This window comes from Leptidea sinapis, chromosome 2, assembly GCF_905404315.1.
Source record: "Leptidea sinapis chromosome 2, ilLepSina1.1, whole genome shotgun sequence".
NCBI classification, from domain to species: domain Eukaryota; kingdom Metazoa; phylum Arthropoda; class Insecta; order Lepidoptera; family Pieridae; genus Leptidea; species Leptidea sinapis.
The window spans coordinates 1,231,532-1,259,163 of NC_066266.1; the positions used below are offsets into that span (position 1 = coordinate 1,231,532).

A 27,632-nucleotide genomic window follows, 5' to 3' on the forward strand; every position below is an offset into this window, starting at 1 on the left:
CTAGCTAAGTTGCAAGGATAAGTTATATAATTAGTACGTAATCAATTCTGAATGTGTCATGCAACTTACGTAAATATGCAGATAAACTCTGAAATACCAGTTATTAGGTATTTAAGGTAGTTAAGGTGGAAAGTCTGTTTGCCCATAGATAATAAAAATTCATAGAATGACAGTTCGTTAGCGCATTACATTTGACTTGCGCTTGACTGTAGCTAAGTGACTCGTGCCATAAACACAGTACGAGAAGCACGGAGAAGACATTGGTCTTCTCTTATCGCCGTTAATCGCCGTAAGTTCAACAAAGAAACATTTTTTAAACTAGTTGTCGCAAATATGTTGGTCTCAGTGAGTCATACATCTTTGTGCCGTTTGGTGTCGAGACACTTGGCCCGTGGGGCCCAGAGGCGCGGAGAATGTTCAAAATACTATCTTCGCGCCTCAATAAGGCTACTGGAAACCCAAGCGCTGGCAGCTATTTCGGTCAACGGATCAGCCTTGCTATCCAACGCGGTAATGCTGCCAGTATTCTTGGTACGCTTCCACGTAATGATAGTTTTAATTTTATGTAGTCGTAGTATTGTAAATATAGTTAAACTAGTTGAATTAAGTTATAAAACTTTAGTTGAAAAATAAAGATTACGATTATTGTCAGCTCTTTCTACAGTAGAGACAGCAATCTAAAATTATTTGATTTATAGAAAGTTTTATTGAAATATTGATATATATATATATTATTTTTCTTTAAGGATTTGGGTACCTACAAATACGTGTATATAATATATATTATTAAAATATCTTTTCAAAATCAAAAGGAATGGCACACAGTACAAACTAAAAGGGGTACCTAGATCCTACTGATACAATACCGCCGAATGCTATCCAAATTACATAATACTTATATACAATATAGTAGTTACTTATAATAATACTAATAATAGATAAGCAATGTATAACCATGTGTAGAGCTAGCAATAATACATTATATTATGTGCGAGGTTGAGTGAAGACTGAAGCACAGACTGAACACAGAACAAGCAAAAAGTTGTAATTTATACAAAATATTGATATGGACGGATAATAAAAAAATTTTTACAAAATTTTTTTACAGTGTATGTAGTACTGTTACTAATAACTTTTTGAGTAGTTTTATAGTTTACAATTAATTAATAAGTATAATTTAATATAATTTGTAATTATAATATAGAATAATCCTCCCTGCCTTAAGCGTTATCAAATTAATATATTTATGAGTCTTTGTTAATCGGTTGTCCGTCTAAATCTATTTCTGTACTCGGTATCAGAGGTGGCTTAAAACCTCCATACTCTATTCTCAAATTACTGATCTTAAGTTCTCTATCAGTCCTACGTCTATCATTATTCCTTTCCCATGCGTTATTGTATTCTTTATTTGGTACTGGCCCGTAATAGTTCTGGTTTACTACACTTGGAGGTTCGCTGGAGTTAAAATAAGTGTACGAAGATGCGTATTGGTTTCCCCAGTAATTTACATATTTTCTCTGAAGTTCTTCAGGTTTTTGCGTTTGATAGTGTTGCTGGCTTTCGGCCTGTTGTTGACTTCTGTATTTGTTCACGTTCTGCTGTAATGTTCTAACTTTCTGTTCGGGTATGTAGTTATAGTTCCCAGTTGTCAGTCCATAGGTGTAGTAAACGGTAGGATCAACCTTTTCGAATTGATATGGCGTTTCGGGTCTTTGTCTTTCAACCGGATAAGGGACTTTGACTTCTACAGGCACCTCAACTGGGTACGGAATTCTTTTTTCTACAATTTTTTCAACAGGGTACGGTATCCTTTTCTCGACTGGATAAGGTTTGTCAACGTATTTAGTTACAATAACAGGTTTTTCTACGATTTTTTCTATATATGTTTTCACTGGATACGGTACTTTCTTTTCTACTATTCGTTCTAGATGGACAGGATATGGTACCTTTTTCTCAACTATACGTTCGACTGGATAAGGTTTCGGAACATGAACTTCGATCGGCACTGGATGTGGAACGCGCACCTTTATATGTTTCTCAACAATTTTTGTAACTGGTTTCTCCACAATTCTTTCCACTGGAACTGGAACTCTTTTTTCGACCGGGTAGGGCACAGGTACTTGAACTTCGTGTGGGACCGGGTAAGGGACTTTTTTTTCAACTGGGTAAGGTACTGGGATCTCTTTGTGAACAATTTTTTCAACCGGCTTCTCAACTTCTACTGCGACGGGTACTTGTCGTTCGATAGAGACTAGGTAGGGGACTTTTCTCTCAACTGGAACTCCGTAAGGGATACCTACGGGAGTTGGGACACCTATTGGATGTATGTAGTTCTTCTCAACCACTTTTTCCACTGGGTAAGGTATGTGAACAGGTCTATCCACATATACTTTATGCTCTACGGGATAAGGAATTCTCACTTCTACAGGATACGGCTTATAAACTTCCACAGGGTATGGCTTATCAACGTACTTTGTTACTTCTACTGGCTTTTCTACTATGTGTTCGTAATGTACTGGAACTGGGACTGCTCTGTCGACATGTTTTACCACTTCTACAGGCTCAGGATAAGGAACATGCTTTTCAATAAAACGATCCACGAATTTCGTCACCGGCACTTCTTTTTCGATTACAATCGGTTGAATTACGCTAGATTTTTCGCGATGCTGAAAATTGTCATGAGTATCTCTACTTTTTTCTGCGCCCGGTGCGACATGAACTGCAGAATAGTCATTACTTGATTCTATATTATCATTTGTTTTACTATCCTCTTTGGAATCATCATTATTTTGTATTGTCTGCCTGTTGTTAGATAACTGTGACATATATTGGTTAAATATTTCCCGTCCAACATTAAAAGAGTTTCTATTATTACTTCTTCCTTCATCTAAATATTGATGATATTCAACATCGTTTATATGAGTTATTTCAATAGGTATAGATTGTTGAATTTCAACAACCGTCTTTTCATTTTTGGGTTTTACAGATCTAGGAATGTTTTCACTTTCTGATATTTCGTAATCTTCAGTAGAGTTATTTGAATTGAGTAGACTTAAAGCTACTGTTATTGGGGTTAAGTAATTCTGACCAACAGGTCTTGGTGTATTGTTAATAGAATCTTCACCTGAGCTTCCGAAATCATTTTCATCTACTGTATTTTTCACTCCCACTAGTTCATATCCATTTTCCATGTATGGAACCAGAGATGATACAAAGTTGTTTATAGTTTGTTCCCTTTCGTTGTTAGTTTCAGCAACAACGATAGGAGATTTGAATTTATATTCAATATTACTTGAAAAGTTTTGATCATTTTCATGTTCAGTTTTTGTATTTACTATGTCACCGTTCTCATTTGATACTGTTATATGGCTCTTTGGCACTTTTTGTTTTGAATCGATGAATTTCGACCGTACTTTATACCGTTGTTTTGGTTTGATTAAATCATCGTTATTTGAGTAAACGAGTTTTTCCGCTGCATGGTTGATTCTCAGTAAATCTTCATTAGATATTAAATCTTGGGTAGAAGCTACAAGTCTTGCAATTCCTTCTTCTTCTGTAAATGTTACTGCTTTAGGTGTAGTAGATTCTGGTATAGAGAAATAAAGTCGCTCGGTTCTAGCATTGTTTCTCGACGGTTCTACATTATAGTGAACAGTGCCTTGATAAATTTTATTTGTTACGGGTTCCTTCACGGGTTTTTTTCTATGATGATCTTTAGTGCAATTAAGGTCTTTGAATACTCTTACAACTTCAATATTATCACTATTCTTATTATTGATTGATGCAAATTGACTTTCTTTGTATCTGACATCATTTTTAGAGTTAGCTTCACTTTTTTGTTTTTTGCCAATATTGTTGTAATAATTAGGATCGTGATAGTAAAAATTAGGACCATTGTATTGTAGATGTTGTACTTGATCTGGTATTATCTGAAGGATTTGTTCTGATGGAGCAGGAAAGTGGGTTTGGAGTAAGAAAATATCAAGTGGACTCTGTACATTTCGCAGATTAGATATGGCACTTATATCTTGGGTTTCATTTGGAATCTCTGAACCGAAGCTCTGGTATGGAATCTGTGAAAATGTAAAAATAATATTTTAAATATTAAGTACTCCTTCTGCGACTTGGATGACATGAATTAAAAAGTATTTAAGTAAGCTTTACTTTAGTTTCGGGTGATATGATGAATAATACGGTGAGAAGGTTCGGGGTAAGGGATAAGCGCTACTAGTACTCTTAGCCTGAACAATCAGCACCATCCTCGCAGAAAAACGAGAGATAAAACTCACAGGGATTTGTAAATTTCTTGTCACTATGAATATTTATAGATTTAATAGATGGTACTGGTAGATACTCCAAAGCAGCTTAGCTTGGCGATGATTCGATAGCGAGGGCCTATGCTTTATAATTTTACAAGTTAGACATTCCACAGTATCACAAAAGAAGTCATGTATTAAGGGGGAGTAAGTCATTCCCTCAACTCGGTGACATATTTTAATGTGACAGTAAACTTGTATTTTAAACTAGTAATTGCAGCCACCTTGTATCTAGAGTCACTGGAAATCGCCGTCGAAGCTACCTTTTCATTCTCACTTAATTAATATCTATTGATTATAATTGTGGTATACAAACCCCACTGTGCAGCTCTAGAGCACGTTCTCCCAACGCGAACCTGGAGTGATGATCGTTGGTGGTGACCGCCAGGGCGCTGTGGTAGCCGCTACCATCGGCTACGTACCGGACCTGCTGCTCTGCCTGGTGTTCACACAATATAATTACCTAATTATATTATTCTTTACAATTAAGCCGATATGTTGTAAGTATGCTTGTGGATCGAGAAATCCTAATTGTGATGAATTTGCCTCTGAGTAACGTTTGTTTACGCGTAAGTGATAAATTTGTTATTATTCTTTATTAAATAGCCTGAAGGCGTTCGCTCCATTCTCAGTCTGTGGTACCATTAAGAAAATCATTTATTTTAACTTAATATTTTATTATGCATGACTATATGGCATAAGTATAGTTTCAGTCTTGTCGACTGAAATTTATGAATTACTTGTCAAAAGATCAAATACTAGTTAAGCAAGAAGAAGTTTATGTAACCAAAACATAAGTAATGATATGTTTCGGTGGTACGCGTACGCGTGCTTCTTGCCATAATATTATTAGAGTTGTCATACGTCTCGTATATACAGTATATACGGGACTGTCACCGTATTTAAACATCCCGTCCCGTTTTGCTACATGTCCCATTCTAGTCAACTCATTGGACAGAGAACAAAACAAGTTGTCGGTAGGTACCTACAGACCATTGAATCTATATTGATATTTTTTAAATTTTACAGTGTCATGTGCTCAGTTCTATGATTAAATTAAAACGAAAAAGAGATCATTTCAAAAGAAAAATCAACCTCGAAATATAACTGGGCGAAATAATAAACTGATATTAATTTAAATTAAACCTTATTACTGTACTACAATTACTTCGAATATAAACAGTAATTTTGATCTTTTTAACCGACTTCAAAAAAGGAGAAGGTTCTCAATTCGTCGGTATGTTTTTTTTATGTTTGTTACCTCATAACTTTCGACTGGGTGAACCAAATTTTGATAATTCTTTTTTTATTTGAAAGCTGGTGCTTCCCGTGTTATCCCAGTGTATCTTGGTCCAGATCTGACACTGGCATTCATGAGAAAACCGTAAAAGTCTTAAATTTGCTATACATACGTATAGCAAAGTGGATGATAAATTTACGAGTAACTCAATATCTTTTTTTTTTAATTTTATTTATTTTTTTATTATTTCTTTTATTTTATAATTTTCAGTCTTATGTTGAGATAACAGGTAGATAGTTGTCAATAAAATACCTACTACAGTTATTAGTAACTTTAGTATACATGCATGCTTTGATGTAGTTGAATCGAACGTCTTAAACGTCCGTATTTGGATTTAAATATTATGATAACTCTATATGTATGTATATAAATATAAGCATATGGCAAAACTATTTCGAGGTTTTATCTTAGACAGAAGATTGTAATGGAAGGTTAGAGAAAGACAATAGAGAATGAAGTTGTAAGGGATGTTAGATAATTATTTATGAACGGACATTTGAGCGATGCCGCGACAATGACGCGTACACTTCCTAAGTTTTATATAATATACTATTACATTCACATTAATAAAATATTGCGGAAACGTACAAAGTAATTGTTAGACTGTTAAAATAAGTTGTAGCCAATTGAGGTAGTATGTGCTACTTACTTACTTTGTGAGAGTTATTTAAATAGGAGTTGCACAAGTATTGAGCATGTAGGAACTTGGCGATTTTGTTTCTTCTTCTTTCTTAAACTTTAACTTCTTTACGCACGCTTGGACAATCAGCTGGTGACCGCGTGACGAAAGCGTTACGAATGATCGCTAGCATTACGCGAACGGTGACTTGGGGAAACTTGTGGAGTAAGCTGGCCCATCATTTAACGGATTCTTATTACATTTTATATTCTTTAAAGAATATAAAAGAAGTTGAAATAGTAAACGAAGGAAGGTGCGCTTCAACAAAAATGCTAATAAAAAATACGTTATGTATGTATGTATATATATATATATATATATATATATATATATACATACATAACGTATTTATATATATATATATATATACATAATTTGGAATGGAAAATGGAAAATTTTTGACGAGATTGAACTGGATTGGTAATAAAACTACAAATATTAATTGCCAAATTAAATGTAAATACTAATAACAAGGCAGTACGAATACATTAAAAGAAATAGAATGTAAAAAGTATGTCGCAAACTTCAGAAAATCTCTGAAAACTTTATTACAAAAGTAGTAATCAATAAACCATAAAAATAAGTTCAATAATTGTTTCAATCGATTTTTTTCTGAAAAAAAATCTGAGTTACCCTCAAGTCGCGAATAAATAAATTTTATTTCATTATATCTCGTAGTCTCTAATAATAAATAAAACAATTTCACTCCGCAACGTGGGCCGGTGATTTATGCCTCGTTAAAGTAAACCGAGTCGATAACTCGATAGTCGGTATCGAGTCGAACGTCGACTAGTTAGTTTGCTTTATCGCTTCCTCATTCTCAATTACGATTATGGCGGTTACGTTGCGTTTCCCTTTTAAACATTCGTTGATTCATTTGTTCACACGATAGTTGATTACAAGAGTGTATGTATAGATACTTATACAGTGCGCACGTTACAAATTATGCTTACTTGACGTAACAACACTAAAAATTCTTAAAATAAATTATTCCTCGTGCTGCCTTAGGTTTGTAGAAAGAATAATATTGTTATAAAGAAGGTATTAAATACAGCTAATGAAAATATAATTATATGTATTATTTAGTTAAATAACGCTTGTAATAGCGTTATAATATTTTATACAATTAGAAATAAATGATTTATTTTATTTTATTTACAACTTATATCTACATATTGAAATACATTTATATTTCGTCCATTGTTGTTGTACACGTTTTCATTGTTCGCGGATTAAAAAATGCGACTCAATTCCTATATTTTCGGCTAAAGATTTATTTATTCGCAGATGTAATCAGTTCATGGGTACATACTTATTAATAAAAATGATCTATCGAGTATATATAACGGCTTTGCATTAAAAATTTTCAAAATAAAGTAAGTCGTTAATTCTTTTTTTTGTTTCTGTGCAATTTTCTTAATTTGAAAACTGTAAGTGAATTAAAAGTATGTAAAAACATTACAAAAGATTAATGAAATCTGTTAAGCCGTTCTCAAGTTACAATCTGACATAATTAAACGTTGCTAGAATAAATTTACAGCAAAGCCTCGATGTTTTTTTATAGAAATCCTTTTGTTCTCGATCATAATCTAGATCTAGTGATCTAGAAGATCAGTAAACACTGCCTTCCTCTTTCTCCTGCATCACCAAAGGTTTTAAAGTACACAGGTTTAATGTAAGCGCTTTCGAAACGTCATTATAACCCTTCAAAAAAATGTTTGAAAATAGGTTTATTAAATGCAAGATCATTGAATACAGGGACGGATGAGTTATTGATAAGTTTATTAAAGTATGAACCAGATATCCTTGCGCTCAATGAAACGTGGATAAAAGAAGGGGAAGAAGCTCTTGTGCCATCGGTGACCAACTACAGATTTATTCACAAGGCTCGAACCGGTCAAAGGAGAGGTGGTGGAGTTGGTTTCTTTATCAGAAAAGGGATAGTCACTCGCATTAAACAACTTCCAAGCACTGCTCTTGAGCAGTTATGGCTGGAAGTTCAATTACCAGGTGCTATTATGGCTATCGGTACAGCTTATAGACCCGAGAGTGTCAGCGTCCGTGATGCGATAGATAACATTAGTGAATCAGTAAACCTGATGGGGCACTGCAACTAAAGCTGTCTTCTCGGTGACCTCAATATCAATCTCCTCCTCCTCCTTCTCGATCTGCCACAAATAGTTAAGGATCCGACTAGGGTTACGGATAACTCGGAAACATTGACTGACATTATCTTAACTGACACTCCATCCAAATGTCAGAAAGTTGATATAATTCATAACAGAGACCTAAGCGATCACGCGATGGTGTTGACATATTTGAATATTAAGAAACCAAGGCTTAACAAAACGTTTAAGTTCAAACGATATCTCCATAATATGGATCTGACTTTATTCAAATCTGACCTTAATTTAATTCCCTGGCATCTTATCAACAGCTTTAATGATGTAGATCATATGGTTGATACTTTTAACGATCATATCTTAACATTATTCGACCTTCATGCCCCAATTAAGAGATCAGTTCTAAGAGGCCCACCTAAGCCATGGATCACAGACAGTTTAAAAATTATGATGAACCTGAGAGATAAAGCTCTAAAGAAAGCAAACATTACTAAATCTGATACCTCAAAAACATACTATCGTACCCTCAGGAATCTTGTTACAGCTACTAAGGAACGAGAAAAAAAAGCATTTTTTGAACACTCTATTAATAACAATATTCACAAACCAGCCCTCTTGTGGAAAAATATAAAAAATATTACTACGATTACTAAATCAGTCAACACCTCTTTACCGGACCACCTTAAAGACACAAATGAAATAAACGCTCATTTTTTAAATCTACCCCCATACAACAAAGAAGATATAGAAATTACGACAAACGAAAAAGACAGTATACAACAAGCATTTGAACTGAAAATTACATCAGAGCAGGTAGTCCTTAATATTTTAAAGGCTATCAAAACTAAAGCTATGGGTGTTGATAAATTAGACATTGGCATGATTTTACTTACCGTTGAAGTAACTCTGCCTATAATAACAAATATCATTAACACGTCAATATTAACTCATAAATTCCCTTCTTGTTGGAAAAACGCACTTGTTAAACCTATACCAAAAAAAACATCTGTTAATGAACTAAATGATTTACGACCGATTTCTATTTTACCCGTACTATCCAAATGTTTAGAAAAAGTAGTCCTAGATCAAGTGGTTGCTTATCTCGACAGTATAAAAGTAATACCAAAATATCAATCTGGGTTTCGTAAGGGTCACGGCACAGAAACAGCCCTTCTACATATCACTGATGATTTGACAGAAGCATCGGATATGGGATATAGTAGTATACTAGTTTTGCTAGACTATTCTAGAGCCTTCGACTGTATCCCTTCAGAAATACTGCTGTCAAAATTAAAACACTATGGTTTCACCAAAAATACTTGCTGTTAGTTTGAAACGTTCCTGACCGGTAGAAGCCAAATGGTGGAAATTGAAGACAAAACTGGTAAAAAACTTTCTTCGTTGCTGCCTGTGATAAGAGGTGTCCCACAGGGCTCTCTGCTAAGCCCGATAATTTTCTCCATTTTTACTGCTGACCTCCCCAAATATATAAGAACTTGTAAGTACCACCTCTACGCTGATGACACGCAACTGTATTACTCTTTCAAAGGCAAGGATGTCAAAGACGCTATACGTAAAATAAATCAGGACTTAGAAAATATCTACAATTGGTCAAAAAAAAAACTCGCTGTCACTTAATCCAGCTAAATCACAGATGTTAGCCCTTGGAACAAAAAACCAAATTAAATATGTATGTAACTGCAACGAAAAAGTAAAAATAAATGATATACCAGTAGAATATGTCAAAACTGCACGTAATTTGGGCCTGGTATTAGACGGCGAGCAAAAATTTATGGAACATGTTAACAATAAAATAAGAACTGCTTTCTATAAACTTAAAACACTATATCAAATAAGGCCATACCTAAAAGAACTATGTACTTCATTGACTGAGTCACTTGTCCTCTCCCAATTCAACCACTGCAGTACAACATATGGTCCCAGACTTAGTTATAAATTGGAGAGAGCAGTGCAGCGGGTACAAAATGCATGTATTCTATTCTCCTTTCATGTTCCAAACAGAGGCTATATAACTCCATATTTAAACTACAAACGAATACTTAAAATGAAAGCTAGGAGAGAATTGCATTATGCCTGTAGTATAAAGAGAATTATCTATAGCAAGCGCCCTGAATATTTATTTGAAAAATTGTCCTGGAGCCGAAGTTCTAATTTAAAATGTACACGTTTTGCCTCTCAAAACTTATTAAATATACCATACTACAAAACAACAAGATGCAGATCCAGTTTCAAATTCATGGCTTCCCCTATTTGGAATGATTTGCCACCACCTCTTAGAATGATAAAAAATATAAATCAGTTTAAGGGTAAATATAAAATGGCATTGTTAAAAAAAACAGGAAGCTGAAAATTTTAATTACTGTGTATGGAAAGAACTTCCCTTATATAAATATTTTTCATGATTAAACCATAACATTTGCAAATAGTTTCATATTATATTTAAACTGACACATTGACACACACTCATATATTTATACAACACACACACTCACACTCACAAATACACTCATAATTTATACAGAGGTTGATACATTTAGAAAAAGTTTAGATCTGCATTGTAATCGTTATTAGTTTGCCCTCTTTACTATGTATCCCACCTTACACCTTAGAGAGATGGGAATGGCTGAAAACCAGCGCTGCATGAAAATATTATTTCAGGCAGCATAAGCTGAGCCTAATCCCTTTTGTCTTAATGTATGTTTTGTAATAAGCTGATATTGTATACTTAATTAAGTTCAAGGCAATAAATTTTATAATTATTATTATTATTATTATTATTATTATTATTATTATTATTATTATTATTATTATTATTATAAATATTTAATTTTCTTATCTGAATTTCCATATGTTCGGGAAAAGTAGAGCTCGTGAGAAGAACATAAAAGAAACTCAACGACCAGTATTTTAAATCAAATAGATTATTTCGCATTGGCTGTAATATCAATAACAAATTATGGATTGGATGCATCGACCCTTGGAACAGAAATTCATTGTTTGTGTAAGGATGCTTCTTAAACATGATGGGCGTGATTACTGTCATAAAAGGCATAAAAAGCTATTTATTTTCTCAAAATATATTCCTTTAGAATTCTTTTCGATGTTAGTCTGTGGTTCAAACACTACTACTACGCTATGGAAAAAAACGATACAAGAAACTCTCACAGCATTTTTTTTTTATTTACTGCGATCCAAAACACCTTCGCCTTCATCCACAACTCTCGCTAATATGATTAAACGGAAACAGTGTTTGCAAAATAAGACGGCTGGACACAACACCAAAGTTTTTGGTCTCGGTGACATAGTTAATTATAAACATCATACAGTTAAAAGTAAATATACTTGGTGCAAAGGAATTGTAATTAAAAAAATTGGTAAAGTGTTATACCTAATTAAAGATACCGTTACATCAGTGATTGTTAGAAAACATAAAAATCAAGTACTATTGTTTAAAGGAGTCAATTGTTATGACGTCCCGGAGCTAGGGAAGGTTAGCTATGTATGATACAGCAACAGGGACTCAGTTCCCGGAAGACACGTCAGGGGCTTACAGATGTTTCCAATCTGTCTAGAGCAGCTCCCGGTACACCCTCAGTTGTTGGCTCAAAGTCTCTCACAATAGATAATGCCGGGGAGGAAGAGGAGTTCCAGGAGGCATTAACTGGTGCTAATAGCACTGGACAGTCGGACGGAAGGTCACCACAACAGCAGGCAATACAGCTTGAGGCAACACCAATGACAAAACGCAATCGACCTAAAGTCGATTATAAATTGTATTTTTAGTTAGTAAGTTAGAATATTACATATAGCTTAGTTTTTTGATTAAAGATATTTTATAGTATATAATACATTTTGTAAGCTAAGGGAAGGAATGTTGTGTATGCGGCGTGTGCCTACGCAATATGTTTAATTAAACGACAGTGCGTCTCGAGCAAGCACTTGTTTCACTCGTGTCCTCATACTTAACATTTATACTATTTTACTACAACTACACTTTTTTAATAAAACATAAAAATTTATTTATAAATAATACCTGAACAGTGGCTGGGACTTTATTATAAAAGTAAATACATTTAACCATAAAGCTATTATGTATCTTATGCAGCCTACTAGAATTAGTTACAAGCAATCCCTTATTTCTAGTGTTATAATAATGAAAATCACTATTAAGAGCAAAAGTTCATAATAATTGTGTGGTTAATCTAGGTCGAACCTTCTGTCTATCATCATCATCAACATCTTCAGGTTCGTGCTATTTTCTACAAAAGTAGAGTCAGTAAAAATCAGGATTGGGAACACAAAAGCATATTTATTTTACTATCATTTTCGTCGAGATTATGTTGAGAACAAACCCAGATACAGAAAACTTAGACCCCTTAAAAAAATTGGCAATTGTAGAGACTGTCGATAGAAGTGAAAACTTTGAACTTTTAGTGTTAAAATTTGAAATTACCCAATGCTTAAAAACAATTAAATTATCCATTTCAATTTCTTTTAAATCCTATTTTCAAAAATATATTAATCAAACAAAAACAATATTTCAACAATGAACAAAAGATATATACACATTGAACTTTTCAGTAAATGCATTTAATTTCTATTATGAGATATACACAGCACTAATGTTGTACAATTATGCATCGGCTGTATAGATACAGATATAAGAATTTCGATGAGCGAATTCACGATATTACACCCAAACAAAAAGTAATATTTATCCCGTGCGCCAGTCATGAGCATGTCGGTGACGCAAACCCATAAAATTTTTCCTTACCAAAAAGTGCCCAATGCGGCTAAAGAAGTTTTCGCTTCAAAAGTCTTACCTCGGGTAGTTTGACATAATAGTGCCCAATGGTGTCTGGACCCTGAGACTGCATATGCCAGCCCCACTGAGCGTTCCCATTGAAAGCACCATTCTGAAATCATATTACTTATTGTTATTTTCATAACTGCTGATAAAAATAGTTTATTACAAAAAGTATGAAGTAAGCCAGCTAGATCAGAATCACAGCGGACTCTTTTTAGTTTTTTGGAAAAGGAGGACAAACGTGTGGCCACCTGGTGTTAAGTGATCACCGCCTTCTTTTGCAACACAAGAGTACCCACGTCATATCGTCACGGAAACACCGCACAAGGAAGCTCATTCCACAGCTTTGTAGTTTGTATTTATATATCTAAATTAAAGTAAGCACAACATCACTAAACTACAAAACAAATTCAAAAACAATTTAGGATATCCTTCCGCCAACAATCAGTAGAATACAGGCGCTATGTTTGTATAGGCTTGTAGGGCTGGATTTATTTATTTGTTTATTTGAAACAAATAAAGATACATTCTTAAACATATGACAATGCGACATAAGTACCCAGGGATATCTCCTGAAACAGTTTCACCAAGTACACCAAATATTTAAATTTACACTTAAATTATACTTAGCTGCAAGCAACCCGTTAACAAAATTAAAAAACTTAAAATTATACAAAATAATAAATAAATCACACATAATGTAATATAATGTATACGTTGTTAAAATTTAGATGAAATTTGGTGATTTCCATCTTACGCTGTTTGTGGCAAGATTTGTTTTATTCTGAATTAGTAAGTTTTAGAGGATCACGAAAAGACCTACAAAATTAAGGCCGAAAAAGTACAAATTTAATTGAAGAGACAAAGGATAAATCCCAAGAGAGTCTCGGTGCAAATATATATAAAAACCATTATTCGTGCTCAATCTCTCTTACATGATGACATAAAATAATATAGTAAAAATATTTTTATAACGTGGTAGAAATAGGTAGAATATGTTTGTTCCAATACTCTAAATCTTTACAATGACATCTCGTCGCCAGATGGCCTTAAGGCGGTCACGTTAACATTTATTATTAGGCCTCGTCTGGCTACTCCTAAGAATCCCTATGAAGTCCAGTCTCGTTTGCGACGTTTGATCCGTGCTATCAGTTCAGCCTCTCATTGCAGTTTTTAAAGCTGAAGTTTGTGCAGATCTTTGTGATGTTATACATATCGCATCCGTATAGCAACATGGTTTTAAAATGACTAAACATGGTTGCTGAACTTGGAGAAACAGTACCTAGAGTCAAATTACACGTAATTACATTATTGGCCGAAGAGTTTGTTGGATGTTTTTCTCACGAGCTCTACTTTTTCGGAAATTATGGCAGATTCAGTAATTTCAATGAAAAATTTATATAGTAAGACTACTCGTAGCATATTTATCTAAATCAAATAAACTAACTTTGATATCCAAGTATCCGGATCTAGGCGATACAGCACTCTTTAATCAATTAGATAAGATTTGTTCATTCGTTTATGAATAAATAAAAAGACAAACAGAAGTAAAAGGTAAAAATGTCAAAAGCGGTTTTTATTAAGGTCAAAAATTAAAGCCAATATTTGAATCTTCAGATAATCCGGACTTACGCCTAACGAGCACTTTCGCGACAGCTAGCATTTAAAAATGAACACCTATCTCTAACACATTCACTCTACAAGTCGGAAATGCTTACGTAACTTCAAATACAGCCTAGTTATGTTACGTAGGTCGTTGTAATTAATCTCCCGCGTAAACTATTACATGTATTACATTTTGTAACATTTAAATTACATATACTGTGTGACATGCGAACTTTTTATAACAAATATAAGTGAATGTGAAGAGTTATTACAACTTAAATATCACTGGTGACGTGTTAATAAGATGTTATAATGTTAAATGATAGCTAATGTATTCGGTTAGGAATTACGATCTAAAAATTAACTTATTATATCACAGAATGATTGTTCCATAATCGCCATATATTTTTTTTACCAAAATGTAGAGTTTGTAGAAAATGGACTTTTCGGTAGAAGTTGGTTGTAAAGTAACTTACTATTATAAAAAAAGAGGCGACCTAGACAGTTACCTGATGGTAATAAATACACCTGAACAAAGGGACTTTAGTTATTTGAAAAGTCTTAACAAGAAGCCTGACGTTTCTATAAAAGTCCGAACTTTTTAGTTGATCTCGTTTAGATTTCGTTTCTCGTAAAGATTAAAGTTTTATATAATGTTACTTAATATGTAAATCTATTATTATAATCCATCTAATTTAAAATATATCCGGACAAATTAGTGAGGAGACAAGGGTCTAAAAGTCCGGACGTGTTCGGATTAATCCTTACCTGCACATTATAATGCGGTGCCGCTCAAGATTCTTGATAATGATGATGTCACTTTAAGATATGAGATGTTACATCTAAGTTATATTAATTATTGTACTTAGGTGTTGTTATTTAATTTAACAATAAAATACCAGACAATATACTAGGACTCACTTAGCATAAATTTAACACATACATTAAAGCCTCTTTGACAAAGAAGGCTTATTATACTATATTAGATTATATAGAGAATAATAATTCTTGTCTGGTTCTGCGTAGGCCACCTAAACATGTATTATAGTAAACTAAACATGTATTATAGTATATTATATAGGTTAAGTTGTTATATGATTTAAAAGATTGGTGGGAATTTTGTTATCAGTTCTTCTCTCCAAGTCAAAGCCCTTTACAAACTGATGTAGCTTCATGACGTTCACCAAGTGTTGTTGGAATATGTTGTGTTATTGTCACTTCCTGTATATCTCATTTGATCTGTAATTTGACTAGCTACGGCGCCCTTAAGACGTTTGGTTTCATGGCAGAAAAAGGCGCAGTTGTGGTATCCACTTGGCGGCATCCTGTGCAAAGAAGTCTGGGGGTTTTATAGAGGTCTCATAACTAGAGCTATGTAACCAACAAAGATTCTATTGCTATGCTATTACTAAGTTCGAATTGTCGGGGACCCAGTGCTCTGTGAAGGATTAGATCACTTGGCGTTGCGTAGAGATGTCGCTTCATTGTGTGTCTTCCAGCGTATTTATCACGGGGAGTGTTCCGAAAAGCTGTTTGAACTGATTCCTACTGCCAATTTCCACGTTTGCTCAACACGCCACAAATTTCCTAATTTCATCCCCACCATCTGGGTGTGTGGCGTTCCTCCACGGTGCAGTTTTAATGGAACTTTCTTCCATTTACAACCAAGGTGTGGAATGAGTTTCCCTGTGCGGTATTTCCGGGACGATACGACATGGTACTTTCAAAAAAAGAACACCTTCTTTGAAGACAACGCTCCTGTGGTTTCTCTGGTGTTGCAAGAGACTGTGGGCTGCGGTGACCTCTTAAAAGCATGGGGCCAGTACGCCTGTCCTCCTCCTCCATAAAAAATAAGTGGCCGGAGAAGAACTAAGCTTCGGAACGCAATAAGGGTCTAAGAGAGAAGAATGGAACAAAAATAAACAATGCAAACTGTGCAACTCTTCCAGTTTTGTTTTTTGCGTCCTTGTAGTAATATTAATTACTATTACATTACATTACATTACACAAGAACCTATAGTAGCAATAAAATATATATAATTTCTTTAATATTATATAATACATGAAATTGTGTAAGTAACTTGATGTTTTTAATAATTTTACTAAGTACATAATTACATTTCAATCCTAAAACAAATAAAACAACGCCCACGAAATATTCGCACCCACTTTCGCACCATAATAATCTATGAGCTTCTTATTAGCATATTACACATGCGTTAAACATTACTGCCAGAAATAAGGTGTTAATTTGAATGACGATACTGACGACGGTCTAACAGACTAGATGTTTATTGTACGTCAAACTTTTTGGCCTATGGCTTATCTATATAAATCAGTAAATTTATCTAAAATGGAGCCGCTAAAGTCTCACACGTATCAATAGGTACTGCGTGCAAAGAATTAGTACTAAATCAATGAAAGAATATCGTTAGGTCAATCGAGGAGCGAAGTTGCAATATTACTACTTATTTTGCTATCTGTACTGCTATAATTGCAAGTTTTGCATTATTTTCTTTATTTAATAGGCTTATACTTATATGATAAAGATTTGTATTTTTGTAGATATAAGTATCTATATATTATTGTTGGTTTGTCATGAATAAACATAAAAACGGCTCGAACGATTTTAAAATCGTTTCACCAGCAGATTTGTATCATTTTTATAGTATATTACCACTCAGTAACATTTTATTAAAAAAGAAATAATGCAATTTGCTGCTTTGATTTTAACTGTTTGGTGCTCTTTGTTACATTTATTTCTAAGTCTGAGATTTTTGAGTCTTTTAACTTTCCATTACTTTTTTCCCTTAATTAAAACCATTACAACCCTAACAATAAAGACCACATTTTACTCATAAGATCCCTTTGCATTGAAAAACGTATTAAAGTTATTGTAAATAGTTAATGTACATAGCCTGTAGTTATGCGCAAGTACTTACTCTAGATTTCTAAGAAGTCATTGCTTCATAGGGCTTACTACATGTGTGGAATGGATAACAGGAAACATCACAGCAAGTAAAAGTGGTTTATATGATTTGAAAGCTGCCCAACGTGGAGCCCTTACAGGTATTATATCATTGCGTTCTTTAATAGTCTAACAGTTAGATGCTTACACTTATGTTACGACCAGTTTAGAAATGTCAAGTTTTTACGAAAATATATGCAGACTATTTGTGGACGTGAATTAGTGTCGTAAACCACAGCGGATGAATTTAATTGGGAATTGTTCTAAAAATTCTAGGAGTATTAATGCCTTTTGTGAATTAGTCTCTACAATTTCTAGCTTCATTCAAAGCCTCGCTAGGAAATTTAAATTAAAGGAAAGGGAAAAGGCATTTTTAACGTTTTTCAAAACCTCAGAATAGGAAGGTTTTAAATACATTTTAGGCAATTCACAAAATATAATACACATAATGTGTTTTATGCTCAGATAATTTATATCTGCGTCTAGATAACATGTGGCAGTTGTGAACATTTCAAAAAAAATAGTGGTGAACTGTAAACCTCTATTTTCAACAACTTACACACGCATCGCGAGTGTACGACGTAGCTTGTCACGCACACTTAAGTAATAAACCTGGCCTGTTGTCATGCGTTGCCCAACAGCTCTAGACGTATAAAGGTATCTAAGGTTTTATGTATAATATTTGGTATACAAAAGCGGATACATTCTAAGCGGATGTTGCGTAATGTTTTAAGCACAATAGCTTTCGCTGCGTTGTTCTTGATACAAGTTATTGATCTAACTTACATCGACTTATAATTAGATTACGTGGATATGATCTGTTATTGTTCAGGAAATAATACAACGATCAACACTCGACACCTAGATGATGATTTGTTGTGACGGAAGTGCAAAATATCATTCGCTGCTTCATTGATATCAAAACATATTTTGATTTTTATGTGTTTATGATTTGTGTTTTAAATTTAAACTAGATAAATGTAACCTATATTAATGATTCTTTCTTAAGGCCTCACTATTTCTATAAATAAAAAGAATAATTGAGTTGCAACAGGCTTAGTAGTTGGAGTATATCTCAAAAGGTCTAGTTGACAAGGTAGCGTCAGGGTGTTCAATTCACTCAGACTTTTCTCTGACGCGCCAAAGGAATAATTACTTCAAATATATAAAAATAAGTGTTAAAAGAATATTATAAAAAATAACATATGTATGGAATTTCGTAATCAACGTTTTTTACAAATCTATGCGAAAATCTTAAAGTATTTTTTAATCGATTGTCTGTATGGTTTACCTTTGCATTTTTTGGACCGTTGTCGTATTACCGATTCTCAAAAGTATCTAGTCTTGGCTGTTTAGTACTAACACTGAATTAATTCACTCTATTATTATAATCTGTCAATTTGTGATACCTTATTGTATTACCCTTCGGAGGAGCGGTGCTTCATACTCTTAGAAAGAGCAAAGAGACACGCGTTTAAAGTGATTTTTAAAAACCTATTAGATATTGGGTATCTAATAGATTTTTAAAAATCACATAAGCTATATAAAGACTTGAAACTTCTTTCTGTCAGAGGTACACAATTTACCCTGCGTATTACCCTACAAGTATGATGTCTTGTAAATAGGTCTTAGATTTCATCATCATCATCACAATTATTTCAGCCGGAAGACGTCCACTGCTGGACAAAGGTCTCCCCCGAAGATCGCCATGACGATTGGTCCTGCGCTACCCTCATCCAACCTATTCGGACCAGATCGTCGGTCCATCTTGTGGGGCACCTACTACGTGGTCGTCATTCGAGTAATTTACTGTCCCACCAGCCTGCCACTTCAGTTTCGCAACCACCATACATATGCCTAGTGTAGGAATCAAATACGATGTAGGTAATATAATGCGATAATGTGTTTGTATACATCATATAGGTAATAAATTAATAAATATATAGGTGATAAGTGGTCTAGGTTGCATGTCAAAATGTTCAATATACTTTACTATAATTAATACTTATACGAAATACGCTGGCAATCCTATCATAATACATCGACAGTTATATAACATCATTAAATACCTTTGTATGAGATCGAGAAACAAATGGTTGTATATTGCTGAACAATAGCGCTATTCAACTTTCGGATATTCAATGAATGAATTTATAAAAGTTCTATTTCAAGTTGCGTTCGTGCTTTATAAGCGTGATGGTTTTATAATTATTATTACTTATAGTATTAATTTATACTGGAGTATGGGGCGTCTTACAATACTCATACAACATATTATCATAAATCAGGACGTTAGCAAAAAAGGAGCTCTGCTGCTTTTACCGTTAATATCGTTTGGTCTATTCTATGGCTACTTCCATGGCTGCAGTATTGTGGGGAAATGCTGCGGGTTTCATAATAGTTTTGTGCTCCAAAAGACAGACCAAGTGACTTTGACTTGGCTTCGGAAAAAATTCAAGTTGATAAACATTGTAACCTTCCCCTCACAATACATTTATATGAATATAATGTTTAGTGTATGAATGAAAATATTAAATGTATATGTGCCGTGTAATATGTAGGTTGGCTAGGGACTAGGGTTAAGGGCTCTTTCATGAAAATGATAATGAAAAATATTTATTTCAGTCACAAAACAATTCCTTCCTTCATAGATCTTAGAATTAAATTTTACAATAAAATACCAAACAGTAGGTAAAAAAGGACTTACTGAGCACAAATAAGAAAAAATAAGTAAACCTTGTTTGACAAAGGAGCTTTACCATAGTAAGGCTATTCTAATACGTAATAGGCAATACGTAATACATGATCAAGCGCGTTCTGTCGCTCTTTTCATAGTGACAAGATACACTTTTCCACGTATTGAGACAAGTTGAGAAACTTCTATCACAAATATACTATCTTCACGCCTCGAGATAGTTAACATTCAGTTGATTTGAGTTCTTGTAAATTACGTGTGAATCTCGTATGAAATAGTTAATGTTCCCGCGACATCGTAATAGAGAGCGTAGTTAGAGTCTTGAACTTCTACAGATTTCATAATTAACAAATAAGGAATTTAAATACAAATTTGCCTTATCAAAATAAGATTTATATATTAATATTATTTATTGAATTAGGCGTTACTTAGCGGCGCAAAATCTGGCACGAGACTGTCACGAGAGAGTCAGTCTCGTGCCAGATTTTGGCGAGACAACACGTCCTGAGGATGCCTCGTGTAGAGACGAAACACGTGTCGAATTGTTTTAAAGACAAATATTGGCGGAATTAACACTAAAGAAAACTTAAATAATTTGTATATTAATATTATAAATTTTAATTCGTAAGATATTATTTATATTCTTTTTAAAATTTTGTATAGACTTACCAAATATTTCATAAAAATCGATCGAGCCGTTCCATAGGACCATGGCAAATAACATTGTGATACGAGAATTTTATATTATAGATATTCTGTCGAAGACCAGAAACAAAATTTTGTATGTGGTAGATAAATACATCAAATACATTTTATTTTGTTTTGATAAGTAAATAAAAGTTGATGAGGTTGAATGACATTTAGGTGATGACCATAATTGCCCTTGATCTCTGGTAGTTATTTTGATTGTTGAAGACGAAATGAAAGCGCTGTTATTTTGCGTTATTTAAAAAAATATTTTATATATCTGTAGGTAAGCCCGAGGAAGTCAGTTGTATCAGGGCTACAGCATATGTCGTAGTCAGGAACGACCAGCCAAGAAACGAAAATGATTCGGTATTCGTCTTAGCTCGGGTGTAATCGGCGTGTGGTGCGAGTGCGGGCGAGAGTGAGCGTCGGGCAGTGAGCACTGAGCAGTCAGTCAGGGATGAACTATCGAGCGAAGCGGTTGTGTTGCACGTGCATGGCGGGAACACCACGGTATTATAACATTAAATCTATTACGTTAAATTAATCATAAGGCTTTGTGAAGTGCTATTATTACGATTGTAACGTTTGTTGCAAATAACAATACCGTGTGTAAGACAATGTTTTACTTGATGTCGTGATCAACGTCCACAACAATCAACCACGAGGATCCTGACCAAGTAACTGGCCTTGTCTCGTCATATATTTATTATATGCTATATCGTAAAAAATCAAATAATAAAAAGACTTACCACATCGCTGCAGACTATACATCTCCAAATATTGGCCAACACCAATAATCCAAGCCACTGGAATGAAAAATAACAAATTTAATTTCTACCAAAATTCCGCGTCTCTCGGATTCGGTCCGAGCGTTCTGACCAACTAGCCAACCGTCCGAGTGGCGCATCGACCTAAATTTTGGGCAAGGCGTGGGTATGTGTTCAACTCTCAGGTTGTGACTTCATCTACAGGATCTACTTTACAGCTGATAACCTGCTCAACTCCAATAATTACATGTTAGGAAATTGACTTTCGCTCTTGCAAATCTAAACAGTTTATTATTTAAAAGTCTCTCCCTTATGGGATTGAATATACAATTTTTTTTTTTACCGAAATTCATGGACGATGCAGGAATCTGCGCCTCTCGGGTTTCCTTCGGAGCGTTCTTACCAACTGAGCTAACCTTCCGAGTAAAAAATAACTTTGCCATTAATGCTGAACAGGGATATGTTACGAATTCTACTTATTTAAATTCTAGTAATTGATTGGGGTTAAAAAATTACGCTAATAGTACGAAACGATAGTTTTCCAAAGAAGGTAGCTAGGTGCTTAATAATTATATCCCTAATAAGGATTACACTTGTTTCTTAAGTTTTCTACTCCCATGTCGTGATGAACTCAAATCAAACTATTCATTTCTAAAGGCAATTTGGTAATGATCATTTCAAACGAGTTATGTGAATATTTTTTTATAGTTTCATGGCATTGGTTGGAAACATTCAGTGTGTGATAGTGACTTTTCATTGTATTTTGGCCAAGATAAAAGCCGAAAACATCACAAGACTATCTATTAATGTATGGATTATATTTAACATAAATTATGTTTAATGTATGCGAATAAAAAATTAACGCAATTAAAAATATTTTGAAATACATAAATTATTGTCATCTAATTGACTGAATGCATATAAATCGTTGTCCTCTCAAATATACTCTAAAAATATAAGAAACTTACTCCTGCGATAATAAATTTATGCATCTAAATAAATTATGTATAAATAATTGATATTGGAAAAAATGTTTTTTTCGCAAATTTATTGCTATCGCAAATTCGCACGTGCGGTTTATGTGCAACCTTAGGTCGAACTTAGAAAATTGAGTGAAACTTTAAATGAGTGTACATAATATTATATTTTAAAAGGAGGGCAAAATTAATGTCTAAAGTAGGAATTAACTTTACACAGTTCTAAAGAAAACTCACCATGTTCCAAGGCTTGATGATGAAGATACGAACCTGCAATGAAGAAATAAAATCAATTTTATTAAACAAAGAGATCGTTTGAAGATTTTTCACAATACAATTGTATTTTTCTTTGAAAAGAAAAAAAAATTGTTCAACGAAGTTTAGCATGGTTTTGTTATACCCGGTCGGTCATGGTACGTCCATACGTTGAGGATTGACGTTGAGAGTCGGGTGAGGATATCTGGCGTTATTTATCAGATTTAATACCTTTTCGGAATACACAGCGAACAGTGCGCTGTATACTAAATGGCTGACAGATCAAGTAGCTCTGCGTTGCACGGGGTTAAATAGTTCATGCCCTTACATCCATCAGATGCGTGTTTGCTGTGTGTTTGATAATAGATAATAGATGACAGTCATTTTCTACGATCCCAAAAAATTTTTCCCAGCGTGACGCACTCCGAAAATTGTTGTGGAAATATTGTGGAAAGCGGCGAATATGATAATAGTATGTTGAATTAGTCAGCGAGTAGACCCAAGTTTGTTGGAGATAATCCTGGCTTTCTCTTGCACACAGTACGCAGTTATTTTAAGGTACACATGCCGTGTTGTTTGGTTTTACGTGGAAGAAAGTTAAACCTCGAATTCAAATACTTTTACTCAAAATAGTATTTTAAAATTATCTATGAGCGACAGAATCTACCACCAGGCCTCTTTTTTAAATAAAATTTAATTATTATGTAGCCTGGAGGCAGTCATTCCATTTCAAGGGTTCACACCAGCGCCTTTCCCCGTGCCCAAGCCACCAGAGACTGACTTGAAATGACTGGTTTTAAGCAGGATAGCCCGTTACGTCCAACTGTCCAAGAGCATCTACTTGCCCGCCAGATAGGCATTGATGTGGTTCATTTAATTTTATACCTAGCCGGAGTGATACGCATATAAATAAATGAAACAAATTATCCAAACCGGTACAAACACGACTGAGTGCTGAGCTAACAACATAAAAAAAATGTCTCGATAACATCTTAATTTCTCAAAGTCGGTTAAAAAGAATCTTAACAAACATACGGACATTTTTCTTTTTACGTAACCGTTATTTACTTACCTAACTCATAAAGGCTATCGAAAAATGTCAGTATTACACCTTTTAGTAGAATTAGCGTTTACAGCTGTCTTAATCTCATACTTAACAACAATAATTAGCTGTAATGGTATATAATTTTGTGTAATAACTAGTTAATTCGTGTCATAATAGCGTCAATGGACATGGCGGCTGTCAACACGCAAAGACCGCGGAACAATCGCTCTTAATGGCCCGTAACGTAGAATTGATTCCGGTTTATCGACGCGTGTAGAAAACGGTTAACGGTAGAAATATTTATTTTTATTTATTATTTTAGTCTTTAGAAACCAGTCCTTGTACATACCAAGGTAAATTGAACGTGAACCGATTGATCTATTCTAGAAGTTTCGATGAGATCACCTTATATAATGTATACGTCTAGATAGACAACAAAATAGCGGCGAACTGTATGCCTCTATTTTCAGCAATGCACGCACACTAAGACAAAGTGACTTACAAATCGCGAGTGTAAGATGTAGCTGTGATGTGCACTAAAGTAATAAATGTCTTGTTGTCATGCGTTGCCTATGAGCACTACGCTCTATCTAGAAGTCTAATTTATCTAAGGATATTACAGTTATCACTTACGACAAAGAAACATTGAAAAAACCGAGCTCAATCATCTAATGGCAAATGATCACCTCAGCTTGGCCATGCAATAATGCACAACTAGAGAAAAGACAGGAGCTGGATATTACAGAAGTTGTAGTAGATAGGATGTGTATACACCCTTATATGATTATTAAAATACGAGAGTGTCTACACGACTTAGCACGTATATTTAGCCAGCGCGTATTTTAACAATTAACTTTTTTATTTGTGAACAGATTGTAATATAACAGTCACTTAATATTTTTGAAGTTATCCACAATACGTCAGTGAAGTATTTATTTTTGGGATTAACGTGTACAAACAGATAAAAGCATCAGTAACATATAAGTACAATGTAGTAGTAGCTTTATAAATTGTTTTGTTGATAGGCGGTAAAAATAAACAATATAAAATAAGGAATTGCTTGTTTCTAAATCGTGTGTTAAAGGCAAAATAAATAAACACACTTTTATCCCACACAGGATTAGTTAGTAGTAGGAGGAAGAAAATTCGCACTGTTGAGGGACACATCCCATAAGAAAGGGAGAAATGTATTTCTTTGTGGCCTGTAGTTTGATAGTGTTAGGCAGGTCAAGATAAGGTACCTATTCAAAGCGCAAAAAATATGTCTATGTATTAAAACGAAATTTTTTCTTTGAGTCGAAATACCACAAAAACTACTTGGAACTTGGAATATAAGTTTGACCTTTCGATGCGGAATTTTTTGTATATGGTTTACATGTTGGGGATTATTTTTTTAACTCTTTTTAATTTATTTGGTTTGGATTTACGTATATATTTTTATCTTATACCACTTGCATTGTCAGATTTAACCACAGCGCTGTGTGGTAGTGTACAGTCTGCATAATAAAGGACAGTCCTATGGAAATCAAAACAACTGGACCCATCCACGGACTAGTAAAAAAGAAGGACTCCGCGCCGTGATATTAGCAAGGGAAGCACCTTTATGCTAGTGTGTGTGCCGTTACGGTGTTTACCAGTTACACAATTTTTTCCCCCTGAAATAATCATATATGCACGAATACTTTTATAGTATTGTTTTAACACTTTTTCACAACGCGCGACGGCATTTCTAAAATATTTTATTGAGACGCAAACTGATCTGTCACAGACCATGGAAAATCTCATAATGGCGGCCGATCGGCTTGTATTAGTGTAAGTGCATGCGTGGGGCTATTTATTTACACGTTAACCGGCTTGTTTTGGTGCCTCACTGTTATGTAAGGTGACACGGAGTCCTTCTTTTTTTACTCGTCCGTGGACCCATCTTGTTTAAATTACCAGAATAGCTCAACAAGTGATCCTGTGAGTTTGATAGCGATCGGTATTTTATTTGTTTTTAATAAGTTCACTGTTCATTATTTCTAGCGGAACATAGAAATTACAACTTATTGCAAATTTTAAAAACGGACCCGCCCTTTGAGTCATTTATTTATTTATTTATTTTTATTTATTGAAAAAGTCATTATAAGTGCACATATTATTTTATTTTATCATAATATGTTCAAAATAATCTATAATAAGAAGAATTGTTCTCTCAGGTAAGCAGTTGATGGCATAATAAAACAAATCAATGAATAACTATTTCATCTGACAATTAACCAGCTTTTTTTATCTGGCACCTTCTAGACCACTGTTTCCACAACCATAATTTAGAATAATAATTTCAGGCTGACTACGTATATATTTAACAATAATTAACTAAAATAAATTATCAAAAAGTAATATCAGCTTACCCAAACTAATATGACGACAAACAAAATACACAGATAATAAAATACAAATAATATACTCTATGTTATTATAGTATTATTTAGTCTTTGGTGCGCTGCAATATTCCCGCGCAAACTGCAGTAGGGCTATCGAACAACTAACTCGAATAAAGCTTCCCTTTCCAATGTAAGCTGTGAGAGTTTGTAACATAATACTCGGATTATCTTTCAAAGTGTAAGTTACTGCATTCCTTGGAATGAAATATCATATGAATTGTTCTACTTTTCTTGAAAGTAAAGGTTGGCTACCTTTGAAAGTTTTACGTCAACTAACATTTATTCTGAAATATAAACAGATGGAATAACGGACAAACAAAATTTATCGTCTATTAAAATTAGCTATCGGATAAATGAATTCAAGCTCTAAAGGTTGATGCATCCAATATAGGAAAATTTATATTTATACATTTAATTCTTTATTGTTTTTTGTGGAGTATTTGATATTATTTAAACCCGATTCAAATTATATTGGATACAGCACCTTACATACTAATTTGTTATGTATATATTACAGCCATTGTAAAATACTATATTTAATTGAAAAGAGTGATCGTTGTATGTTCTAGTTTCTTGTATGTTCTACTTTTTCCAAACATATGGTATATTCGGTAAATTAAAAGAAATATTTATAGTGACGATTTAAAAGCGCTTATTTTAAGCCTAATTGAATAAAGTTATTTTTTGGTTTGATTTTGATCATATACCAGTGTAACTTTAATGTTATTGGAAAGATGTAATCCAGTAGTAGAAATGTGATATTATGATCCTTATTAAAAAATGATATTGGGTGAATTTCTTGCGCTTTTTTTCTCTCGACGAGGGTCATCTGTTACCGAATTGGCAGAAAAAGAGTTTTACTGGAAAATGTTTGCGAAAAAATAACATTTGTAAATTAACTTTTTTGTGATTCGTGTAATTAATACAAAACTAAAGCAAAATAAGAACGTAAAAAAAA

General features: G+C 33.8%; 1 protein-coding gene across 1 annotated transcript; it reads right to left on the reverse strand.

Moving 5' to 3' along the window:
- Positions 1-754: 754 nt before the first annotated feature.
- Positions 755-26,698, reverse strand: LOC126972988 (uncharacterized). Its single transcript, XM_050820109.1, has 6 exons — positions 26,642-26,698; positions 23,186-23,218; positions 21,954-22,010; positions 13,263-13,355; positions 4,633-4,755; positions 755-4,073 (listed from the first exon to the last, which is right to left on the reverse strand). The coding sequence occupies exons 2-6, from the start codon at positions 23,186-23,188 to the stop codon at positions 1,245-1,247; spliced, it is 3,105 nt and encodes a 1,034-aa protein (XP_050676066.1). The 5' UTR covers positions 23,189-23,218; positions 26,642-26,698; the 3' UTR covers positions 755-1,244.
- Positions 26,699-27,632: the final 934 nt, after the last annotated feature.